General features: G+C 50.4%; 1 protein-coding gene across 1 annotated transcript in view; it reads right to left on the reverse strand.

Annotated features, from left to right (window-relative positions):
• Positions 1 to 6,852: 6,852 nt before the first annotated feature.
• LOC135536597 (AT-rich interactive domain-containing protein 5B-like) overlaps positions 6,853 to 19,958 on the reverse strand; it is a 61,569-nt gene continuing 48,463 nt past the window's right edge. The window contains exons 7-9 of the mRNA XM_064962882.1: positions 17,891 to 18,104; positions 9,162 to 10,487; positions 6,853 to 8,916 (exon numbers count right to left, since the gene is read on the reverse strand). Of these exons, the coding sequence (XP_064818954.1) occupies positions 7,081 to 8,916; positions 9,162 to 10,487; positions 17,891 to 18,104 (3,376 nt within the window). The 3' untranslated portion in view covers positions 6,853 to 7,080. The remainder of the gene's footprint in view (positions 8,917 to 9,161; positions 10,488 to 17,890; positions 18,105 to 19,958) is intronic.

Genomic DNA, 19,958 nt, shown 5'->3' on the forward strand with positions numbered 1-19,958 from the left:
AGACCAGCCAGTAGGAGGCTCCACCTCCTCAGTGTCCTATAGAGACCAGCCAGTAGGAGACTCCACCTCCTCAGTGTCCTATAGAGACCAGCCAGTAGGAGGATCCACCTCCTCAGTGTCCTATAGAGACCAGCCAGTAGGAGACTCCACCTCCTCAGTGTCCTATAGAGACCAGCCAGTAGGAGACTCCACCTCCTCAGTGTCCTATAGAGACCAGCCAGTAGGAGACTCCACCTCCTCAGTGTCCTATAGAGACCAGCCAGTAGGAGACTCCACCTCCTCAGTGTCCTATAGAGACCAGCCAGTAGGAGGCTCCACCTCCTCAGTGTCCTATAGAGACCAGCCAGTAGGAGACTCCACCTCCTCAGTGTCCTATAGAGACCAGCCAGTAGGAGACTCCACCTCCTCAGTGTCCTATAGAGACCAGCCAGTAGGAGACTCCACCTCCTCAGTGTCCTATAGAGACCAGCCAGTAGGGTACGCCACCTCCTCAGTGTCCTATAGAGACCAGCCAGTAGGAGACTCCACCTCCTCAGTGTCCTACTAGAGACCAGCCAGTAGGAGACTCCACCTCCTCAGTGTCCTATAGAGACCAGCCAGTAGGAGACTCCACCTCCTCAGTGTCCTATAGAGACCAGCCAGTAGGAGACTCCACCTCCTCAGTGTCCTATAGAGACCAGCCAGTAGGAGGCTCCACCTCCTCAGTGTCCTATAGAGACCAGCCAGTAGGAGGCTCCACCTCCTCAGTGTCCTATAGAGACCAGCCAGTAGGAGGCTCCACCTCCTCAGTGTCCTATAGAGACCAGCCAGTAGGAGACTCCACCTCCTCAGTGTCCTATAGAGACCAGCCAGTAGGAGACTCCACCTCCTCAGTGTCCTATAGAGACCAGCCAGTAGGAGGCTCCACCTCCTCAGTGTCCTATAGAGACCAGCCAGTAGGAGGCTCCACTTCCTCAGTGTCCTATAGAGACCAGCCAGTAGGGGACACCACCTCCTCAGTGTCCTATAGAGACCAGCCAGTAGGAGGCTCCACCTCTTCAGTGTCCTATAGAGACCAGCCAGTAGGAAACGCCACCTCCTCAGTGTCCTATAGAGACCAGCCAGTAGGAGACTCCACCTCTTCAGTGTCCTATAGAGACCAGCCAGTAGGGTACGCCACCTCCTCAGTGTCCTATAGAGACCAGCCAGTAGGAGGCTCCACCTCCTCAGTGTCCTATAGAGACCAGCCAGTAGGAGACTCCACCTCCTCCGTGTCCTATAGAGACCAGCCAGTAGGAGACTCCACCTCCTCAGTGTCCTATAGAGACCAGCCAGTAGGAGACTCCACTTCCTCAGTGTCCTATAGAGACCAGCCAGTAGGAGACTCCACCTCCTCAGTGTCCTATAGAGACCAGCCAGTAGGGGACACCACCTCCTCAGTGTCCTATAGAGACCAGCCAGTAGGAGACTCCACCTCCTCATTGTCCTATAGAGACCAGCCAGTAGGAGACTCCACCTCCTCAATGTCCTATAGAGACCAGCCAGTAGGAGACTCCACCTCCTCAGTGTCCTATAGAGACCAGCCAGTAGGAGGCTCCACCTCCTCAGTGTCCTATAGAGACCAGCCAGTAGGAGACTCCACCTCCTCAGTGTCCTATAGAGACCAGCCAGTAGGAGGCTCCACCTCCTCAGTGTCCTACTAGAGACCAGCCAGTAGGAGACGCCACCTCCTCAGTGTCCTATAGAGACCAGCCAGTAGGAGGCTCCACCTCTTCAGTGTCCTATAGAGACCAGCCAGTAGGAGGCTCCACCTCCTCAGTGTCCTATAGAGACCAGCCAGTAGGGGACACCACCTCCTCAGTGTCCTATAGAGACCAGCCAGTAGGAGGCTCCACCTCCTCAGTGTCCTATAGAGACCAGCCAGTAGGAGACTCCACCTCCTCAGTGTCCTATAGAGACCAGCCAGTAGGGGACACCACCTCCTCAGTGTCCTATAGAGACCAGCCAGTAGGAGGCTCCACCTCCTCAGTGTCCTATAGAGACCAGCCAGTAGGAGACTCCACCTCCTCAGTGTCCTATAGAGACCAGCCAGTAGGAGACTCCACCTCCTCAGTGTCCTATAGAGACCAGCCAGTAGGAGGCTCCACCTCCTCAGTGTCCTATAGAGACCAGCCAGTAGGAGGCTCCACCTCCTCAGTGTCCTACTAGAGACCAGCCAGTAGGAGGCTCCACCTCCTCAGTGTCCTATAGAGACCAGCCAGTAGGAGTCTCCACCTCCTCAGTGTCCTATAGAGACCAGCCAGTAGGAGGCTCCACCTCCTCAGTGGTGGAAAAAGGGAAGGTGAATTCACCAATTTGTAAGTCGCTCTGGATAAGAGCGTCTGCTAAATGACTTAAATGTAAATGTAACCAAATTGTCATACTTGAGTAACAGTAAAGATACTTTACTAGTCACCCAGTGAAATACTACTTGAGTAAAAGTCTAAAAGTATTTAGTTTGAAAAATACTTAAGTTTCAAAAGTAAATGTACAAGTATAAATAATTTCAAATTCCTAAAATTAAGCAAACCAGATGGCATTATTTTCTAGTTTTTTATTTAATTATGGACAGCCAGGGGCATGATCCAACTCAGACATCATTTAAAAACAAAGCATGTGTTTGGTGAGTCCTCCAGACACCTCCAAAGGCAGAGGGAATGACCAGGGATGTTCTCTGTTTGGTGAGTCCTCCAGACACCTCCAAAGGCAGTAGGGATGACCAGGGATGTTCTCTGTTTGGTGAGTCCCCCAGACACCTCCAGAGGCAGTAGGGATGACCAGGGATGTTCTCTGTTTGGTGAGTCCTCCAGATCAGAGGCAGGAGGGATGACCAGGGATGTTCTCTGTTTGGTGAGTCCTCCAGACACCTCCGGAGGCAGTGGGGATGACCAGGGATGTTATCTGTTTGGTGAGTCCTCCAGACACCTCCAGAGGCAGTAGGGATGACCAGGGATGTTCTCTGTTTGGTGAGTCCTCCAGACACCTCCAGAGGCAGTAGGGATGACCAGGGATGTTCTCTGTTTGGTGAGTCCTCCAGACACCTCCAGAGGCAGTAGGGATGACCAGGGATGTTCTCTGTTTAGTGAGTCCTCCAGATCAGAGGCAGTAGGGATGACCAGGGATGTTCTCTGTTTGGTGAGTCCTCCAAATCAGAGGCAGTAGGGATGACCAGAGATGTTCTCTGTTGAGTGAGTCCTCCAGATCAGGAACAGTAGGGATGACCAGGGATGTTCTCTGTTTGGTGAGTCCTCCAGACACCTCCAGAGGCAGTAGGGATGACCAGGGATGTTCTCTGTTTGGTGAGTCCTCCAGATCAGAGGCAGTAGGGATGACCAGGGATGTTCTCTGTTTAGTGAGTCCTCCAGACACCTCCAGAGGCAGTAGGGATGACCAGGGATGTTCTCTGTTTAGTGAGTCCTCCAGATCAGAGGCAGTAGGGATGACCAGGGATGTTCTCTGTTTAGTGAGTCCTGAGTTCTAGTCACGGCTAAATGTGGAATAAGTCAGTACTTCTGAAGGCACTATAGGGAACAGGAAGCCATTTGGGATGCACACTAAGTGTTCTAGTCACGGCTAAATGTGGAATAAGTCAGTACTCCTGAAGGCACTATAGGGAACAGGAAGCCATTTGGGATGCACACTAAGTGTTCTAGTCACGGCTAAATGTGGAAATAAAAATGTGATCACATGAATTATTTTATTTGAATAAAAGACTGTAGCCTTTTGTTACGTTATAAAATAGTTTATTACTCATTTAAGAAACGTTACATAGCAACCTTGAGTGTTCCTCCAAACACTGTTGGAGCAGATATACAATCCACATTAGCCCAAACATTCCCAACCCACGTTCCCAAATGTTCCCAACACACATATGGAATATGGACTCCCCATGGTGAGGTTGTGTTGTAGGGAACTATTCCATCAACACGGGTCACCACATGGAAAGGAAAGTCTAAAACATTCACTTTCATTTTGTTTCATGGGTTTATTGAAATCTTGGATTGGATTGTTTGATTTATGGATTCCTTTTTGATGTACGGAAATCCAGGTACTTTTATGCATTTTTCAAAATGTTTTGCAGAATTTCAGAAAAACAGTTTCAAATGATTGTCGTCTTCGCAGTCTTCGTTAAAATGTCCAACAGATTCAGACGGCGTCCTCTGGTTGAACCAGTCAGTGAGGACCAGCCAGGAAGAACCAATCAGTAAGGACTTGGTTTGTGTGCTTAACTAAGTGCTCCTCAAGTCTTAATGTGCTCCGGCTGAGTCTTTAATAACTGTGGTCAAGCTCCTGAAATATCTCCTCTGAGTTTACATAGATCACAATGAAATACCTGCAGAAAATAAAGTCCGTTTCTGACTCTGAAAGTAGTCCTTGATATTGCACCATATCATCCTCCTCAACCCTCTTCCTCCTCCTCCTCTTGCTCCTCCTCCTCCTCTCCCTCCTCTCCCTCCTCCTCCTCTCCCCTCCGCTCCCCCTCCTGCTCCTCCTCCTCCTCCCCCTCCTCCTCCAACTCCTCTCCCACCTCCTCCTCTCCCGCCACCTCCTCCTCCTCCTCTCCCTCCTCCTCCCTCCCTCCTCTTCCTCCTCTTCCTCCTCCCCTCCTCCCCTCCTCTCCCTCCTCCTCCTCTCCTCTCCCACCTCCTCCTCCTCCTCTCCCTCCTCCTCCTCCTCCTCCCCCCTCCTCCCCCCCTCCACCTCCTCTCCCGCCTCCTCCCCCCCCGCCTCCTCCTCTCCTGCCACCTCCTCCTCCTCTCCCTCCTCCTCCCTCCCTCCTCTTCCTCCTCTTCCTCCTCCTCCTCCTCCTCCTCTCCTCCTCCTCTCCAACACCCAGTCAAGAGTTACAGTAGCCAGTGAATATAACACAAAGTGTTGCAGCTAATAATCCTTTTTGTTTCTGTACAAGCACCTCTATCATCTTTTTAACACATTCCACACTGCATTGGTCAAGACACAGTTAACCTAGTTGGCCCAGTTATCCCAGGTAACCCAGTTGGCCCAGTTAACCCAGTTGGCCCAGTTAACCCAGTTGGCCCAGTTAACCCAGTTGGCCCAGTTATCCCAGTTATCCCAGTTAACCCAGTTGGCCCAGTTAACCCAGTTATCCCAATTGGCCCAGTTAACCCAGTTGGCCCAGTTAACCCATTTGGCCCAGTTAACCCAGTTATCCCAGTTGGCCCAGTTAACCCAGTTGGCCCAGTTATCCCAGTTGGCCCAGTTAACCCAGTTGGCCCAGTTGGCCCAGTTGGCCCAGTTAACCCAGTTGGCCCAGTTAATCCAGTTAATCCAGTTGACCCATTTTCAGAAATATGTGCAAATGGTAAACTTGGTAAAAGTATTGAGATGGTTCCCAGGTCTAAGAAACACTAGGGAGTAAACCATATCTAGGTATCTGTTATCGAATTGCATCAGCTGGGATACCTGTGTCTGTAGGGAATGGTTGAGTTAGGATAGTTTGTAGGAAGTTTACATACAATTGTTAACAGACAGATTATTTCACTTATAATTCACTGTATCACAATTCCAGTGGGTCAGAAGTTTAAATACACTAAGATGACTGTGCCTTTAAACAGCTTGGAAAATTCCAGAAAATGATGTCATGGCTTTAGAAGCTTCTGATAGGCTAATTGATGTCATTTGAAGGTGTATCTGTGGATGTGTTTCAAGGGCGACTACCTTCAAACTCAGTGCCTCTTCGCTGACATCATGGGAAGATCAAGAGAAATCAGCCAAGACCTCAGAAAAATAATTGTAGACCTCCACAAGTCTGGTTCATCATTGGAAGCAATTTCCAAACGCCTGACGGTACCACGTTCATCTTTACAAACAATAGTACACAAGAATAAACACCATGGGACCACGCAGCCGTCATACCTCTCAGGAAGATGACGCGTTCTGTCTCCTGGATAGAGATGAACGTACTTTGGTGCGAAAAGTGCAAATCAATCCCAGAACAACAGCAAAGGCCCTTGTGAAGATGCTGGAGGAAACAGGTGCAATAGTATCTATATCCACAATAAAACAAGTTCTATATCGATATAAGGAAGAAGCCACTGCTCCAAAACCGCCATAAAAAATCCAGACTACGGTTTGCAACTGCACATGGGGACAAAGATCGTACTTTTTGGAGAAATGTCCTCTGGTCTGATGAAACAAAAATATAACTGTTTGGGCCATAATGACCATCGTTGTGTTTGGAGGAAAAAGGGGGAGATTTGCAAGCCAAAGAACACCATCCCAACCGTGAAGCAGCATCACGTTGTGGGGGTTCTTTGCTGCAGGAGGGACTGGTGCACTTCACAAAATAGATGAAATCATGAGGATGGAAAATGATGTGGATATATTGAAGCAACATCTTAAGACATCAGTCAGGAAGTTAAAGCTTGGTCGCAAATGGGTGTTCCAAATGAATAATGATCCCAAACATACTTCCAAAGTTTTGGCAAAATGGCTTAAGGACAACAAAGTCAACATATTGGAGCGGCCATCATAAAGCCCTGAATAGAAATGTTGTGGGCAGAACTGAAAAAGTGGGTGCGAGCAACGAGACCTAAAACTTGACTCAGTTACACCAGCTCTGTTAGGAGGAATGGGCCAAAATTCACCCAAATTATTGTGGGAAGCATGTGGAAGGCTACCTGAAACGTTTGACCCAAGTTTAAACAACTTAAAGTCAATGCTACCAAATTCTAATTGAGTGTAGGTAACTTCTGACCCACTGGATGTGATGAAATAAATAAAAGGTTAAATAAATAATTCTCTCTACTATTATTCTGACATTTCATATTCTTAAAAGAAAGGGGTGATTCTAACTGACCTAAGACAGGAATTTTTACTAGGATTAAACGTCAGGAATTGTGAAAAACTGAGTTTAAATGTATTTGGCTAAGGTGTATGTAAACTTCCGACTTGTCTGTAGGGAATGGTTGAGTTAGGATAGTTTGGTGTTGGGGTGGACAGAGGAGAGCTGTGAGGCTCTGAAGGGAGGGTTAGGGTTATGATAGTTTGGTGTTGGGGTGGACAGAGGAGAGCTGTGAGGCTCTGAAGGGAGGGTTAGGGTTAGGATAGTTTGGTGTTGGGGTGGACAGAGGAGAGCTGTGAGGGGCTGATGTCTGGGTGTAGCTGTGTGCTGAGGGCAGACATGGAAGACATGGGGTGTAGACCATGATGCAACAGTTCCCCATACGAGGCACGCATAGGGTGCCGGTACATGTGGGCGGGGCTGTGAGCCTGTCTTTGCATCATGAAGGAGTGGAAAGCGAAGGGCGGGACCAGAGGAGAGAGGCCGGCCTGGTTCTTCAGGTACTGTAGGGGATGGTACCCCAGGGGCCTGTGGGAGCCCAGGCCCTCACACATATCCTGGATCTGAGAGATGAAGGCCTCTGGGTAGAGGCCCCTGGGGAACAGGGGGGAGGAGTGGAACTTGTGTCCTTCCACGAAGGAGTTGATGTGTAGGTGGAGGCTGTGGGCCGGGGCTGGCTGGGGGTCGGCTGGTACCACCCCCTCCAGCGCTGGGGACCTGACCTTCCACTCCGAGTGGCCCTCCCTGTCTCTGTCCCTGATTGTACAGGATGAGGAGGAAGAGGAGGAGTGCATGGGAGTGACAGCTCTGATCTTCCTCTCTGGGGGCCCGTTCTCCCGCTCCTCCAGACTCCTCTTCAGTGGGCGCGCCGTGCACGCGTTGTTCTGTGGTCTGGACGTATTCTTGGTGCCTAGGATGGGTCTGTTTAGCTCCTCCATCTTGTGTCCCAGCCCCTGGTCCTCCCATCCTCCTGTCTGGCCATTCAGGGTCTTCCCCCTGGGGTTAGGCTGGGGGTCTGCAGGCTGTCTGGGGCTGGAGGACATGGTCATGGGGGGGACTCTACAGAACCTCCCAGTATCCTGGAGGGGCATGAGGGGGTGGGGGTTGTTGTGAAGGGAGGGGGTGGCAGTGGAGGGGGTAGGTTTGTGAGGAGAGGACTTGGGAAGACTTAAGTCTGTGGGTTGGTCTTCTGAGCATGTCTGTACGAGAGACGTCCTGTCTCTTAGTGTGTGAGGGGTCAGGTTGGGGGTCAGGGGGTTTATACGGGCACAGTAGCCCCCCAGACCCATTGTGTCGGGGTGTTTAGAGGAGGGGAATCGCGGCCCTCCCGGGCCAGGCGCGGCCTCACAGTCCCTGGGTAAGGCTGTCTCCCTCTCCCTGCTGCTGATGAACTGGCTGACGTGTGTCTCTGTATGGTTGTCCAAACTGTGGAGGTGGAGGGGGTGGAGGGGGGGGGAGAAGTCAGGCAGGAATCTGGTAATGTGGCCAGGTTGGGGTGTCTCAGGACTCCGTAGGTAAAGGTCATAGATAGAGTTACGGTGGGGCTGGGTCAGGTCATAGGGAGAGTTAGGGTGGGGCTGGGTCAGGTCATAGGGAGAGTTAGGGTGGGGCTGGGTCAGGTCATAGGGAGAGTTAGGGTGGGGCTGGGTCAGGTCATAGGGAGAGTTAGGGTGGGGCTGGGTCAGGTCACAGTGAGAGTTAGGGTGGGGCTGGGGATGGTGTCTAGTCTGGGGGGGTGGATGGGATTGGGGATGGTGTATAGCCTGGGGGGTGGATAGGATAGGGGGATGGTGCTGGGTCAGGTCACAGGGAGAGTAGGGTTCCCCTGGTTTATACATGTTCCTGTTCAGGCCCTCCCTCTCCCTCCTGTCCCCTGTCTCGCAGAACAGCGGCTTGAAGCTCTGGGCATGCTGGATGACAGACGGACGTTTGACCACAGCTGTGTCTGTGCTGCAGGAACCCTGACAGCCTGCTATTGGCTGACTGGCCGACTCCTCTGCGTTGCCAATAGCCAGGCTTGTGTTGATGAGGGGTGGGGGCGGGCCAATGGCGTAGTGATTGGGCAGAGATGGCCCAGGGGCGTTCCCATTGACCTGAGAGAGCAGCTTCTTCTTGGCTAGATCAGACATGGTGCCTGGGTGGTTGGTGTCAGAGTTGGTGCCAGGGTTGGTGCCAGGATGGTTGGTGCCTGGATGGTTGGTGCCTGGATGGTTGGTGCCTGGATGGTTGGTGCCGGAGTTGGTGCCTGGATGGTTGGTGCCTGGATGGTTGGTGCCAGGGTTGGTGCCTGGATGGTTGGTGCCAGGGTTGGTGCCTGGATGGTTCATGCCTGGATGGTTGATGCCTGGATGGTTGGTGCCAGGGTTGGTGCCTGGATGGTTGATGCCAGGGTTGGTGCCTGGATGGTTGGTGCCAGAGTTGGTGCCTGGATGGTTGATGCCTGGATGGTTGGTGCCAGGGTTGGTGCCTGGATGGTTGGTGCCAGGGTTGGTGCCTGGATGGTTGGTGCCAGAGTTGGTGCCTGGATGGTTGGTGCCTGGATGGTTGGTGCCTGGATGGTTGGTGCCAGAGTTGGTGCCTGGATGGTTGGTGCCTGGATGGTTGGTGCCTGGATGGTTGGTGCCAGAGTTGGTGCCTGGATGGTTGGTGCCTGGATGGTTGGTGCCTGGATGGTTGGTGCCAGAGTTGGTGCCTGGATGGTTGGTGCCTGTATGGTTGATGCCAGGGTTGGTGCCTGGATGGTTGATGCCAGGGTTGGTGCCTGGATGGTTGATGCCTGGATGGTTGCTGCCAGGGTTGATGCCTGGATGGTTGCTGCCAGGGTTGGTGCCTGGATGGTTGATGCCAGGGTTGGTGCCTGGATGGTTGATGCCTGGATGGTTGATGCCAGGGTTGGTGCCTGGATGGTTGATGCCAGGGTTGGTGCCTGGATGGTTGATGCCAGGGTTGGTGCCTGGATGGTTGGTGCCAGAGTTGGTGCCTGGATGGTTGATGCCTGGATGGTTGATGCCTGGATGGTTGGTGCCAGGGTTGGTGCCTGGATGGTTGATGCCAGGGTTGGTGCCTGGATGGTTGGTGCCAGGGTTGGTGCCTGGATGGTTGATGCCAGGGTTGGTGCCTGAATGGTTGGTGTCTGGATGGTTGATGCCAGGTCCAGGATGGGCTCTGCCTGGGTAGAGTATAGTAGAGTATCTGTAACAGGAGTGGTCCTGTCCAGGGAGCTGTGCTCTGTCTGTGGTGTCCTCTGGAGCCCTGGGGACTGTAGGGACCTCTGCCGAATGGGGAGTACCACCCCCACTATGCCCACCATGCCAGGGTTAGGGCCCTGGGGCTCCTCAGTCAACCCAGACTGGTCCAGCCTGGCCTGGGGACATGGGTTGACATAGTTAGGCAGCTCCTTTTGCCATTGGTCCTGAGGGTGGGAGTGGTTTATTGGAGTGAGAGTGTCTACGGGGAAGAAGTGGAGTGTAGTGGTGTCTGAAGGTGGCTTCTCGTTGTTCTCCCAGGAAACTCCTTGGTGTAGAACCCTCTCCTTTATGCAGACCGCTACTGGCTCCTCCTCCTCCTCACTGGTGCTCCTGCTCACCTCACCAGCCGGCAGGGGCACCTCCTGCTTCACCTTGACTCCCTCCTCCTCCGGACTATTTTCCTTCTCCTCACACTCCTGCAACACAACAGACACAGAGGACAGTTAGGAACCAGACAGACAACAGACACAGAGGACAATTAGGAACCAGACAGACAACAGACACAGAGGACAGTTAGGAACCAGACAGATAACAGACAGAGGACAGTAAGGAACCAGACAGACAACAGACACAGAGGACAGTTAGGAACCAGACAGATAACAGACAGAGGACAGTTAGGAACCAGACAGATAACAGACAGAGGACAGTTAGGAACCAGACAGATAACAGACACAGAGGACAGTTAGGAACCAGACAGATAACAGACAGAGGACAGTTAGGAACCAGAGAGACAACAGACACAGAGGACAGTTAGGAGCCAGAGAGACAACAGACACAGAGGACAGTTAGGAGCCAGACAGACAACAGACACAGAGGACAGTTAGGAACCAGACAGATAACAGACAGAGGACAGTAAGGAACCAGACAGACAACAGACACAGAGGACAGTTAGGAACCAGACAGATAACAGACAGAGGACAGTTAGGAACCAGACAGATAACAGACACAGAGGACAGTTAGGAACCAGAGTCCATTATAGAGGTAATATTAAGAGTTTACAGGGCGTTTACTGGCACACGGACAGTTAGGAACCAGACCACCAATACACACTACAGAGGTAGTACTAAATAACGTTTACATGCACAGTCCAATCCACCAGCCTCCCTCTTCTCCTCTCTAATTAACTGTTTCCATCAACAGACCACCAATACACACTTCAGAGGTAGTACTAAATAACGTTTACATGCACAGTCCAATCCACCAGCCTCCCTCTTCTCCTCTCTAATTAACTGTTTCCATCAACAGACCACCAATACACACTACAGAGGTAGTACTGAATAACGTTTACATGCACAGTCCAATCCAGTTAATCTCTGGTCTGATGAAAAAATGTTTGGCCATAATGACCATCGTTGTGTTTGGAGGAAAAAGGGGGAAATTTGCAAGCTGAAGGACACCATCCCAACCGTGAAGCACGGGGTGGCAGCATCATGTTGTGGGGTTCTTTGCTGCATTAGGGACTGGTGCACTTCACAAAATAGATGGCATCATGAGGGGGGACAATTATGTGGATATATTGAAGGAACATCTCAAGACATCAGTCAGGAAGTTAAAGCTTGGTCGCAAATGGGTCTTCCAAACGGACAATGACTCCAAGCATAATTCCAAAGTTGTGGCAAAATGGCTTAAGGATAACAAAGTCAAGGTATTGGAGAGGCCATCACAAAGCCCTGACCTCAATCCTATAGAAAATTTATGGGCAGAACTGAAAAGGCGTGATCGAGCAAGGAGGCCTACAAACCTGACTCAGTTACACCAGCTCTGTCAGGAGGAATGGGCCAAAATTCACCCAACGTTTTGTGGGAAGCTTGTGGAAGGCTACCCGAAATGTTTGACTCAAGTTAAACAATTTAAAGGCATTGCTACCAAATACTAATTGAGTGTATGTAAACATCTGACCCACTGGGAATGTGATGAAAGAAATAAAAGCTGATATAAATCATTCTCTGTACTATTATTCTGACATTTCACATTCTTAAAATAAAGTGGTGATCCTAACTGACCTAAGACAGCGAATTTTTACTAGGATTAAATGTCAGGCATTGTGAAAAACTGAGTTTAAATGTATTTGGCGAAGGTGTATGTAAACTTCAACTGTAGGTGTTCCTTTTATCTAGGTGGGAAATGCCAGTCCGGCATGCAATAGATGTTGCATCATTTGTGGATCTGTTGGGGCGGTATGCAAATTGGAGTGGGTCTAGGGTTTCTGGGATAATGGTGTTAATGTGAGTCATTACCAGCCTTTCAATGCACTTCATGACTGCGAGAGCTACGGGTCGGTAGTCATTTAGGCAGGTTACTTTGTTGTTTTAAGGCACTGGGACTATGGTGGTTTGCTTGAAACATGTTGGTATTACAGACTCAGTCAGGGACAGGTTGAAAATGTCAGTGAAGACACTTGCCATTTGGTCAGCGCATGCTCAGAGTACAGATCCTGGTAATCCGTCTGGCCCTGCGGCCTTGTCAATGTTGACCTGTTTAAAGGTCTTACTCACATCAGCTAAGGAGAGCGTTATCACACAGTCATCCGGAACAGCTGGTGCTCTCATACATACTTCAGTGTTACTTGCCTCGAAGCGAGCATAGAAGTAATTTGGCTCGTCTGGTCGGCTTGGGACAGATTGAGCGAGAAGTTGGCAGCGAAAGTTGAGGGGATTGAGCCAGAGCCAACTCTCCGTACTCACCGTGGGGAGCGTGTGACCTGGCAGGCACCATGTTTTGCGGTGATACGCACTGTGTCTCCAGTGCGGATTCACAGCCCGGTGCGTTCTGTGCCACTTGTCGTCCAGGACGGGTTGTGCCGGCTCAGCACGCCTGGTCTCCAGTGCGCCTCCTCGGTCCAGGATATCCTGCGCGGGCTCTACGCGCTGTATTCCCAGTCCAGTTCGTCCTGTACCTCCTCCCTGCACTCGCCCTGAGGTGCGTATCACCAGCCTGTACTGGTCCCATGAATCAGGCCTCCAGTGCGCCTCCACAGTCCAGAGCTTCCGGCGACGGTCCACGGTCTGGAACCTCCTGAGACGGTCCACGGTCTGGAACCTCCTGAGACGGTCTACGGTCTGGAACCTCCTGAGACGGTCCACGGTCTGGAACCTCCTGAGACGGTCCACTGTCCGGAACTTCCTGAGACGGTCCACGGTCCGGAACCTCCTGAGACGGTCCACGGTCCGGATCCTCCTGAGACGGTCCACGGTCCGGATCCTCCTGAGACGGTCTACGGTCTGGAACCTCCTGAGACGGGCCACAGTCCGGAACCTCCTGAGACGGTCTACGGTCTGGAACCTCCTGAGACGGTCCACGGTCTGGAACCTCCTGAGACGGTCCACGGTCTGGAACCTCCTGAGACGGTCCACGGTCTGGAACCTCCTGAGACGGTCTACGGTCTGGAACCTCCTGAGATGGTCTACGGTCTGGAACCTCCTGAGATGGTCCACAGTCTGGAACCTCCTGAGACGGTCCACGGTCCGGAACCTCCTGAGACGGTCTACGGTCTGGAACCTCCTGAGACGGGCCACGGTCTGGAACCTCCTGAGACGGTCTACGGTCTGGAACCTCCTGAGACGGTCCACGGTCTGGAACCTCCTGAGACGGTCCACGGTCCGGAACCTCCTGAGACGGTCTACGGTCCGGAACCTCCTGAGACGGGCCACAGTCTGGAACCTCCTGAGACGGTCTACGGTCTGGAACCTCCTGAGACGGTCCACGGTCCGGAACCTCCTGAGACGGAACCTCTGAGACGGTCTACGGTCTGAGACGGTCCGGAACCTCCTGAGACGGTCCACGGTCCGGAACCTCCTGAGACGGTCCACGGTCTGGAACCTCCTGAGACGGTCCACGGTCTGGAACCTCCTGAGACGGTCCACGGTCTGGAACCTCCTGAGACGGTCCACGGTCCGGAACCTCCTGAGACGGTCCACGGTCCGGAACCTCCTGAGACGGTCCACGGTCCGGAACCTCCTGAGACGGTCCACGGTCCGGAACCTCCTGAGACGGGCCACAGTCTGGAACCTCCTGAGACGGGCCACAGTCTGGAACCTCCTGAGACGGTTTGCGGTCCAGAGTCTCCAGCGACGGTCTGCGGTCCAGAGCCTCCAGCGACAGTCTTCGGTCCAGAGCCTCCAGCCACTGTATGCGGTCCAGAACCTCCAGCGATGGTCTGCAGTCCAGAGCCTCCAGCGACGGTCGGTGGTCCAGAGCCTCCAGCGGGGATTTTCAATCAAGAGCCTCCTGTAAGGGTTCCCAGTCCGGAGCCTCCGGTGACGATCTACGGTCCGGAGTCCCCAGCGACGATCCACGGTCCGGAGCATCCGGTGACGATCCCCGCACCAGAGCCGCCATTGAGGATATCTTGTGGATACTTTGCACCGCACCGGAGCCGTCCCCGACGGTAGATGCCCACCCTTGACACTCCCCTATTGGGGATCATATTTAGGCAGCCATTTCCCCATTGTGCTTTGTGGGATCTTGACTATGGATAGTTGCCTGTTAGAACTACTGTTAGCTTCACGTTTAGTTTCGCTGTGAGTTTCACTCAGTAAATGAAAGATGTGGAACCCAGATCACACTGCGCTTTGGTCCACTTATTATGACGATCGTGACACTCGTTGAGTGCCTTCTTAGTGCCAGCATCGGTTTGTGATGGTAAATAGACAGCTACAAAAATATAGATGAAAACTCTCTTGGTAAATAGTGTGGTCTACATCTTATCATAAGATACTACCTCAGGCGAGCAAAACCTTGAGACTTCATTAATATTAGATTTTGTGCACCAGCTGTTACTTACAAATAGACACAGGCCTCCACCCCTTGTCTTACCGGACGGAGGCAGCTGTTCTGTCTTGCCGATGCAGCGTAAATCCAGCCAGCTGTATGTTATCCATGTTGTTGTTCAGCCCCGACTCGGTGAAACACAACATATTAGTTTAATGGCCAGTTGGTAGGATAGGATGTTAAATGGGATTTATCTGTTAATTGAATGATTAGAATATTCCACCCTGAAACAATCAAATTGTATGGAATTGATTAGAATGTATAAAATTATAATCAATAAATGTGTAGTTCTAGTCAGAATTAGGGTAAAACAATATAGCTAATGTTTATGTCTTTATAGTACTTTAAAAACAGAGGAGCGCCAGAATTCAGTGCTGACCTTGGCTAGGGGCCACTGAGAGATTTGGGAAAGGACAGGGAGTGATTCTCACGGTCCCTAATCTTTGTCGGCTGGGTAGCAAGACATTGTCTGCTAATGTTAGTATGACTGTGTGTGTATGTTAGTGTGAATGTGGGTGCGTGAGAAGCCAGTATAAAATTGTTTTGTACAACAGAGGAGCGATCTGGTAAATAAACTTTCTGACCATCGTAGCTGGGCCTCCGTCTGATTCAACCAGTTTCAGGCTGAGTAGTTCATTGAATTGGGATTATGAACATTGAACATAATTCTCGTGACACTGTATGTTATCCATGTTGTTGTTCAGCCCTCGGTGAAACATAAGATATTAGTTTAATGTCCCGTTGGTAGCATAGTGTTGATCGGAGCTCATTCAGTTTATTTTCCAGTGATTGCACATTGGCTAATAGGACGGATGGTTGAGGCAGATTACCCACTCGCCGTCAGATCCTTACAAGGCACCCAAACCTACGTGTCCTATATACACTTCTCTTCTTCATGCGAATGACGGGGATTTGGGCCTTGTCTGGTGTCTGAGGTAAATCCTTTGCGTCCGACTCGTCCAGTACGAGGTGAGTAATCGTTGTTCTGATATCCAGAAGCTCTTTTCGGTCATAAGAGAATGTGGCAGTAGCATTATGTACAAAATATGTTACAAATAACGTGAAAAAACACACTCAATCTGTTAGGAGGTCGTAAAACAGCAGCCATCTCCTCTGGCGTCACTCAAAGTGACAGGACTATGTTACTAACTTAAGGAATACATCCTCCACCCATCCAGACACACACACAGACACACACATCGACAGAACATGTACAGGGTAAGGGCTTAGCTGGGGACCACTATACAGACATGGCTTCTGCAGCCGTAGTTGTGTCTATTGGCTCTGGCGCTATGGGGCTAAACACCTGAATCACTCAACTGGCTCAACTGCTACTCTGAGTTATTGAACTATTCTTGCAGCCTTACAACCCCTACAGATTCCGGATTCTAAACAGAGAGACAGGTACTAACGGGGATCCATAATAAACCCCAGGAAGAGTAGCTGCTGCCTTGGCAGGAACTAATGGGGATCCATAATAAACCCCAGGAAGAGTAGATGCTGCCTTGGCAGGTACTAATGGGGATCCATAATAAACCCCAGGAAAAGTAGCTGCTGCCTTGGCAGGAACTAATGGGATTCATAATAAACCCCAGGAAGAGTAGATGCTGCCTTGGCAGGTACTAATGGGGATCCATAATAAACCCCAGGAAGAGTAGCTGCTGCCTTGGCAGGAACTAATGGGATTCATAATAAACCACAGGAAGAGTAGCTGCTGCCTTGGCAGGAACTAATGGGATTCATAATAAACCCCAGGAAGAGTAGCTGCTGCCTTGGCAGGAACTAAAGGGGATCCATAATAAACCCCAGGAAGAGTAGCTGCTGCCTTGGCAGGAACTAAAGGGGATCCATAATAAACCCCAGGAAAAGTAGCTGCTGCCTTGGCAGGAACTAATGGGATTCATAATAAACCCCAGGAAGAGTAGCTGCTGCCTTGGCAGGAACTAAAGGGGATCCATAATAAACCCCAGGAAGAGTAGCTGCTGCCTTGGCAGATACTAATGGGGATCCATAATAAACCCCAGGAAGAGTAGCTGCTGCCTTGGCAGGAACTAATGGGGATCCATAATAAACCCCAGGAAGAGTAGCTGCTGTCTTGGCAGGAACTAATGGTGATCCATAATAAACCCCAGGAAGAGTAGCTGCTGCCTTGGCAGGAACTAATGGGGATCCATAATAAACCCCAGGAAGAGTAGCTGCTGCCTTGGCAGGAACTAAAGGGGATCCATAATAAACCCCAGGAAGAGTAGCTGCTGCCTTGGCAGGAACTAATGGGGGTCCATAATAAACCCAGGAAGAGTAGCTGCTATCTTGGCAGGAACTAATGGGGATCCGTAATAAGCCCCAGGAAGAGTAGCTGCTGCCTCGGCAGGAACTAATGGGGATCCATAATAAGCCCCATGAAGATTAGCTGCCTTGGCAGGAACTAATGGGGACCCATAATAAACCCCAGGAAGAGTAGCTGCTGCCTTGGCAGGAACTAATGGGGATCCATAATAAACCCCAGGAAGAGTAGCTGCTGCTGAGCATTCCAGAGAATGAGGTAATGTTTCTGTTCTATACCGTAGCAGGGTGAGATGGTTCCAGTTTGGAGTCAGAGGACCAGACACTGGTCTATACAATGAAAACTGTTGACACAGCAGATGCTGTCTGCTATGTATTATAGATACCTTTCATACAAATCTTAACCTTGTGACCATTCTATGTATCTGTTGTTCGTCATATAGGTTGAGAGGGGTGTATCTTGGCTATAAAGGACCTTTGTACTTTTGTGTTGTCACTTTTCAATGGTTCATTAGAAATAGTGCATCATTGAAAGTCAAATGCTATTGCAAGGCTCGTATTATTAAAGATGTAGTTTAAGTATAACTCTGACTGGTGTGTGAAGTTTGTCTCTCTCCTCATTTGGTAAATACAGAAATTAACGACCACACTGACTGGGAGGAGAGAGAGAAGGAGAGATAATTAGACTGACTGGGAGGAGAGAGAGGGACACAGAGAAAGAGAGAGACAGAGAGAGAGAGAGAGAGAGAGAGAGAATGGGACTGACTGGTGAGAGTTCCAGGCCTTTAGCACAGTGGTCCTGTTCAGTCCTGGGGGGTTGGGCGTTTTCTGGGTGCTGCTCCTCTTTGGGGCACTGCGTCACCGTGGGAACCTTGGTCTTGGGGACCTCCTGCTGGGCGGTGAGGTCTTTACGGGGTTTGGATAGGGGGAGGGGCTTATCTTCCTCTCCTTTAGTGAACCTCTCATAGGGCAGGATAAGCCTGGGGAGAGAGACAATTAATTATCAATCAATCAATTTATAAATAACAGCCATTAAACATCAACAGTTATTATACAGATAACCCAGATAACCCAGCCCCCTGACGAGAAACCAGAATCAGGTAATCATTATAACCTGGAGAGGGAGACAGGTAATCATTATAACCTGGAGAGGGAGAAAGGTAATCATTATAACCTGGAGAGGGAGACAGGTAATCATTATAACCTGGAGAGGTAGACAGGTAATCACTATAACCTGGAGAGGGAGACAGGTAATCACTATAACATGGAGAGGAGTAGATGGAGACAGGTAATCACTATAACCTGGAGAGGAGTAGAGAGAGACAGGTAATCATTATAACCTGGAGAGGGAGACAGGTAATCATTATAACCTGGAGAGGGAGACAGGTAATAGAGGAGACATCACTATAACCTGGAGAGGAGTAGAGGGAGACAGGTAATCACTATAACCTGGAGAGGTAATCATTATAAGTAGAGGGAGACATGTAATCACTATAACCTGGAGAGGAGTAGAGGGAGACAGGTAATCACTATAACCTGGAGAGGAGTAGAGGGAGACAGGTAATCACTATAACATGGAGGGAGACATGTAATCACTATAACCTGGAGAGGGTAGAGGGAGACAGGTAATCACTATAACCTGGAGAGGAGTAGAGGGAGACAGGTAATCACTATAACATGGAGAGGAGTAGAGGGAGACAGGTAATCACTATAACATGGAGAGGAGTAGGGAGACAGGTAATCACTATAACCTGGAGAGGAGTAGAGGGAGACAGGTAATCATTATAACCTGGAGAGGAGTAGAGGGAGACGGGTAATCACTATAACCTGGAGAGGAGTAATCACTATAACCTAGAGGGAGACAGGTAATCACTATAACCTGGAGAGGAGTAGAGGGAGACAGGTAATCACTATAACCTGGAGAGGAGTAGAGAGAGACAGGTAATCATTATAACCTGGAGAGGAGTAGAGAGAGACAGGTAATCACTATAACCTGGAGAGGAGTAGAGAGAGACAGGTAATCACTATAACCTGGAGAGGAGTAGAGGGAGACGGGTAATCACTATAACCTGGAGAGGAGTAGAGGGAGTGGCAGAAACTAATGGGGATCCGTAATAAGCTCCAGGAAGAGTAGCTGCTGACCTCGGCAGGAACTAATGGGGACCCATAATAAACCCCAGGAAGAGTAGCTGCTGCCTCGGCAGGAACTAATGGGGATCCAGAGACAGGTAATCACTATAACCTGGAGAGGAGTAGAGAGAGACAGGTAATCATTATAACCTGGAGAGGGAGACAGGTAATCATCATAACCCGGAGAGGGAGACAGGTAATCATTATAACCTGGAGAGGGAAACAGGTAATCATTATAACCTGGAGAGGGAGACAGGTAATCATTATAACCTGGAGAGGTAGACAGGTAATCACTATAACCTGGAGAGGAGTAGAGGGGGACAGGTAATCACTATAACCTGGAGAGGAGTAGAGGGAGACAGGTAATCACTATAACCTGGAGAGGAGTAGAGGGAGACAGGTAATCATTATAACCTGGAGAGGGAGACATGTAATCACTATAACCTCAAGAGGAGTAGAGGGAGACAGGAAATCATTATAACCTGGAGAGGGAGACAGGTAATCACTATAACCTGGAGAGGAGTAGAGGGAGACAGGTAATCATTATAACCTGGAGAGGGGGACAGGTAATCACTATAACCTGGAGAGGAGTAGAGGGAGACAGGTAATCACTATAACCTGGAGAGGAGTAGAGGGAGACAGGTAATCATTATAACCTGGAGAGGGAGACATGTAATCACTATAACCTCAAGAGGAGTAGAGGG

The sequence above is a fragment of the Oncorhynchus masou genome, unplaced genomic scaffold (genome assembly GCF_036934945.1).
Source record: "Oncorhynchus masou masou isolate Uvic2021 unplaced genomic scaffold, UVic_Omas_1.1 unplaced_scaffold_642, whole genome shotgun sequence".
Lineage (NCBI taxonomy): Eukaryota > Metazoa > Chordata > Actinopteri > Salmoniformes > Salmonidae > Oncorhynchus > Oncorhynchus masou.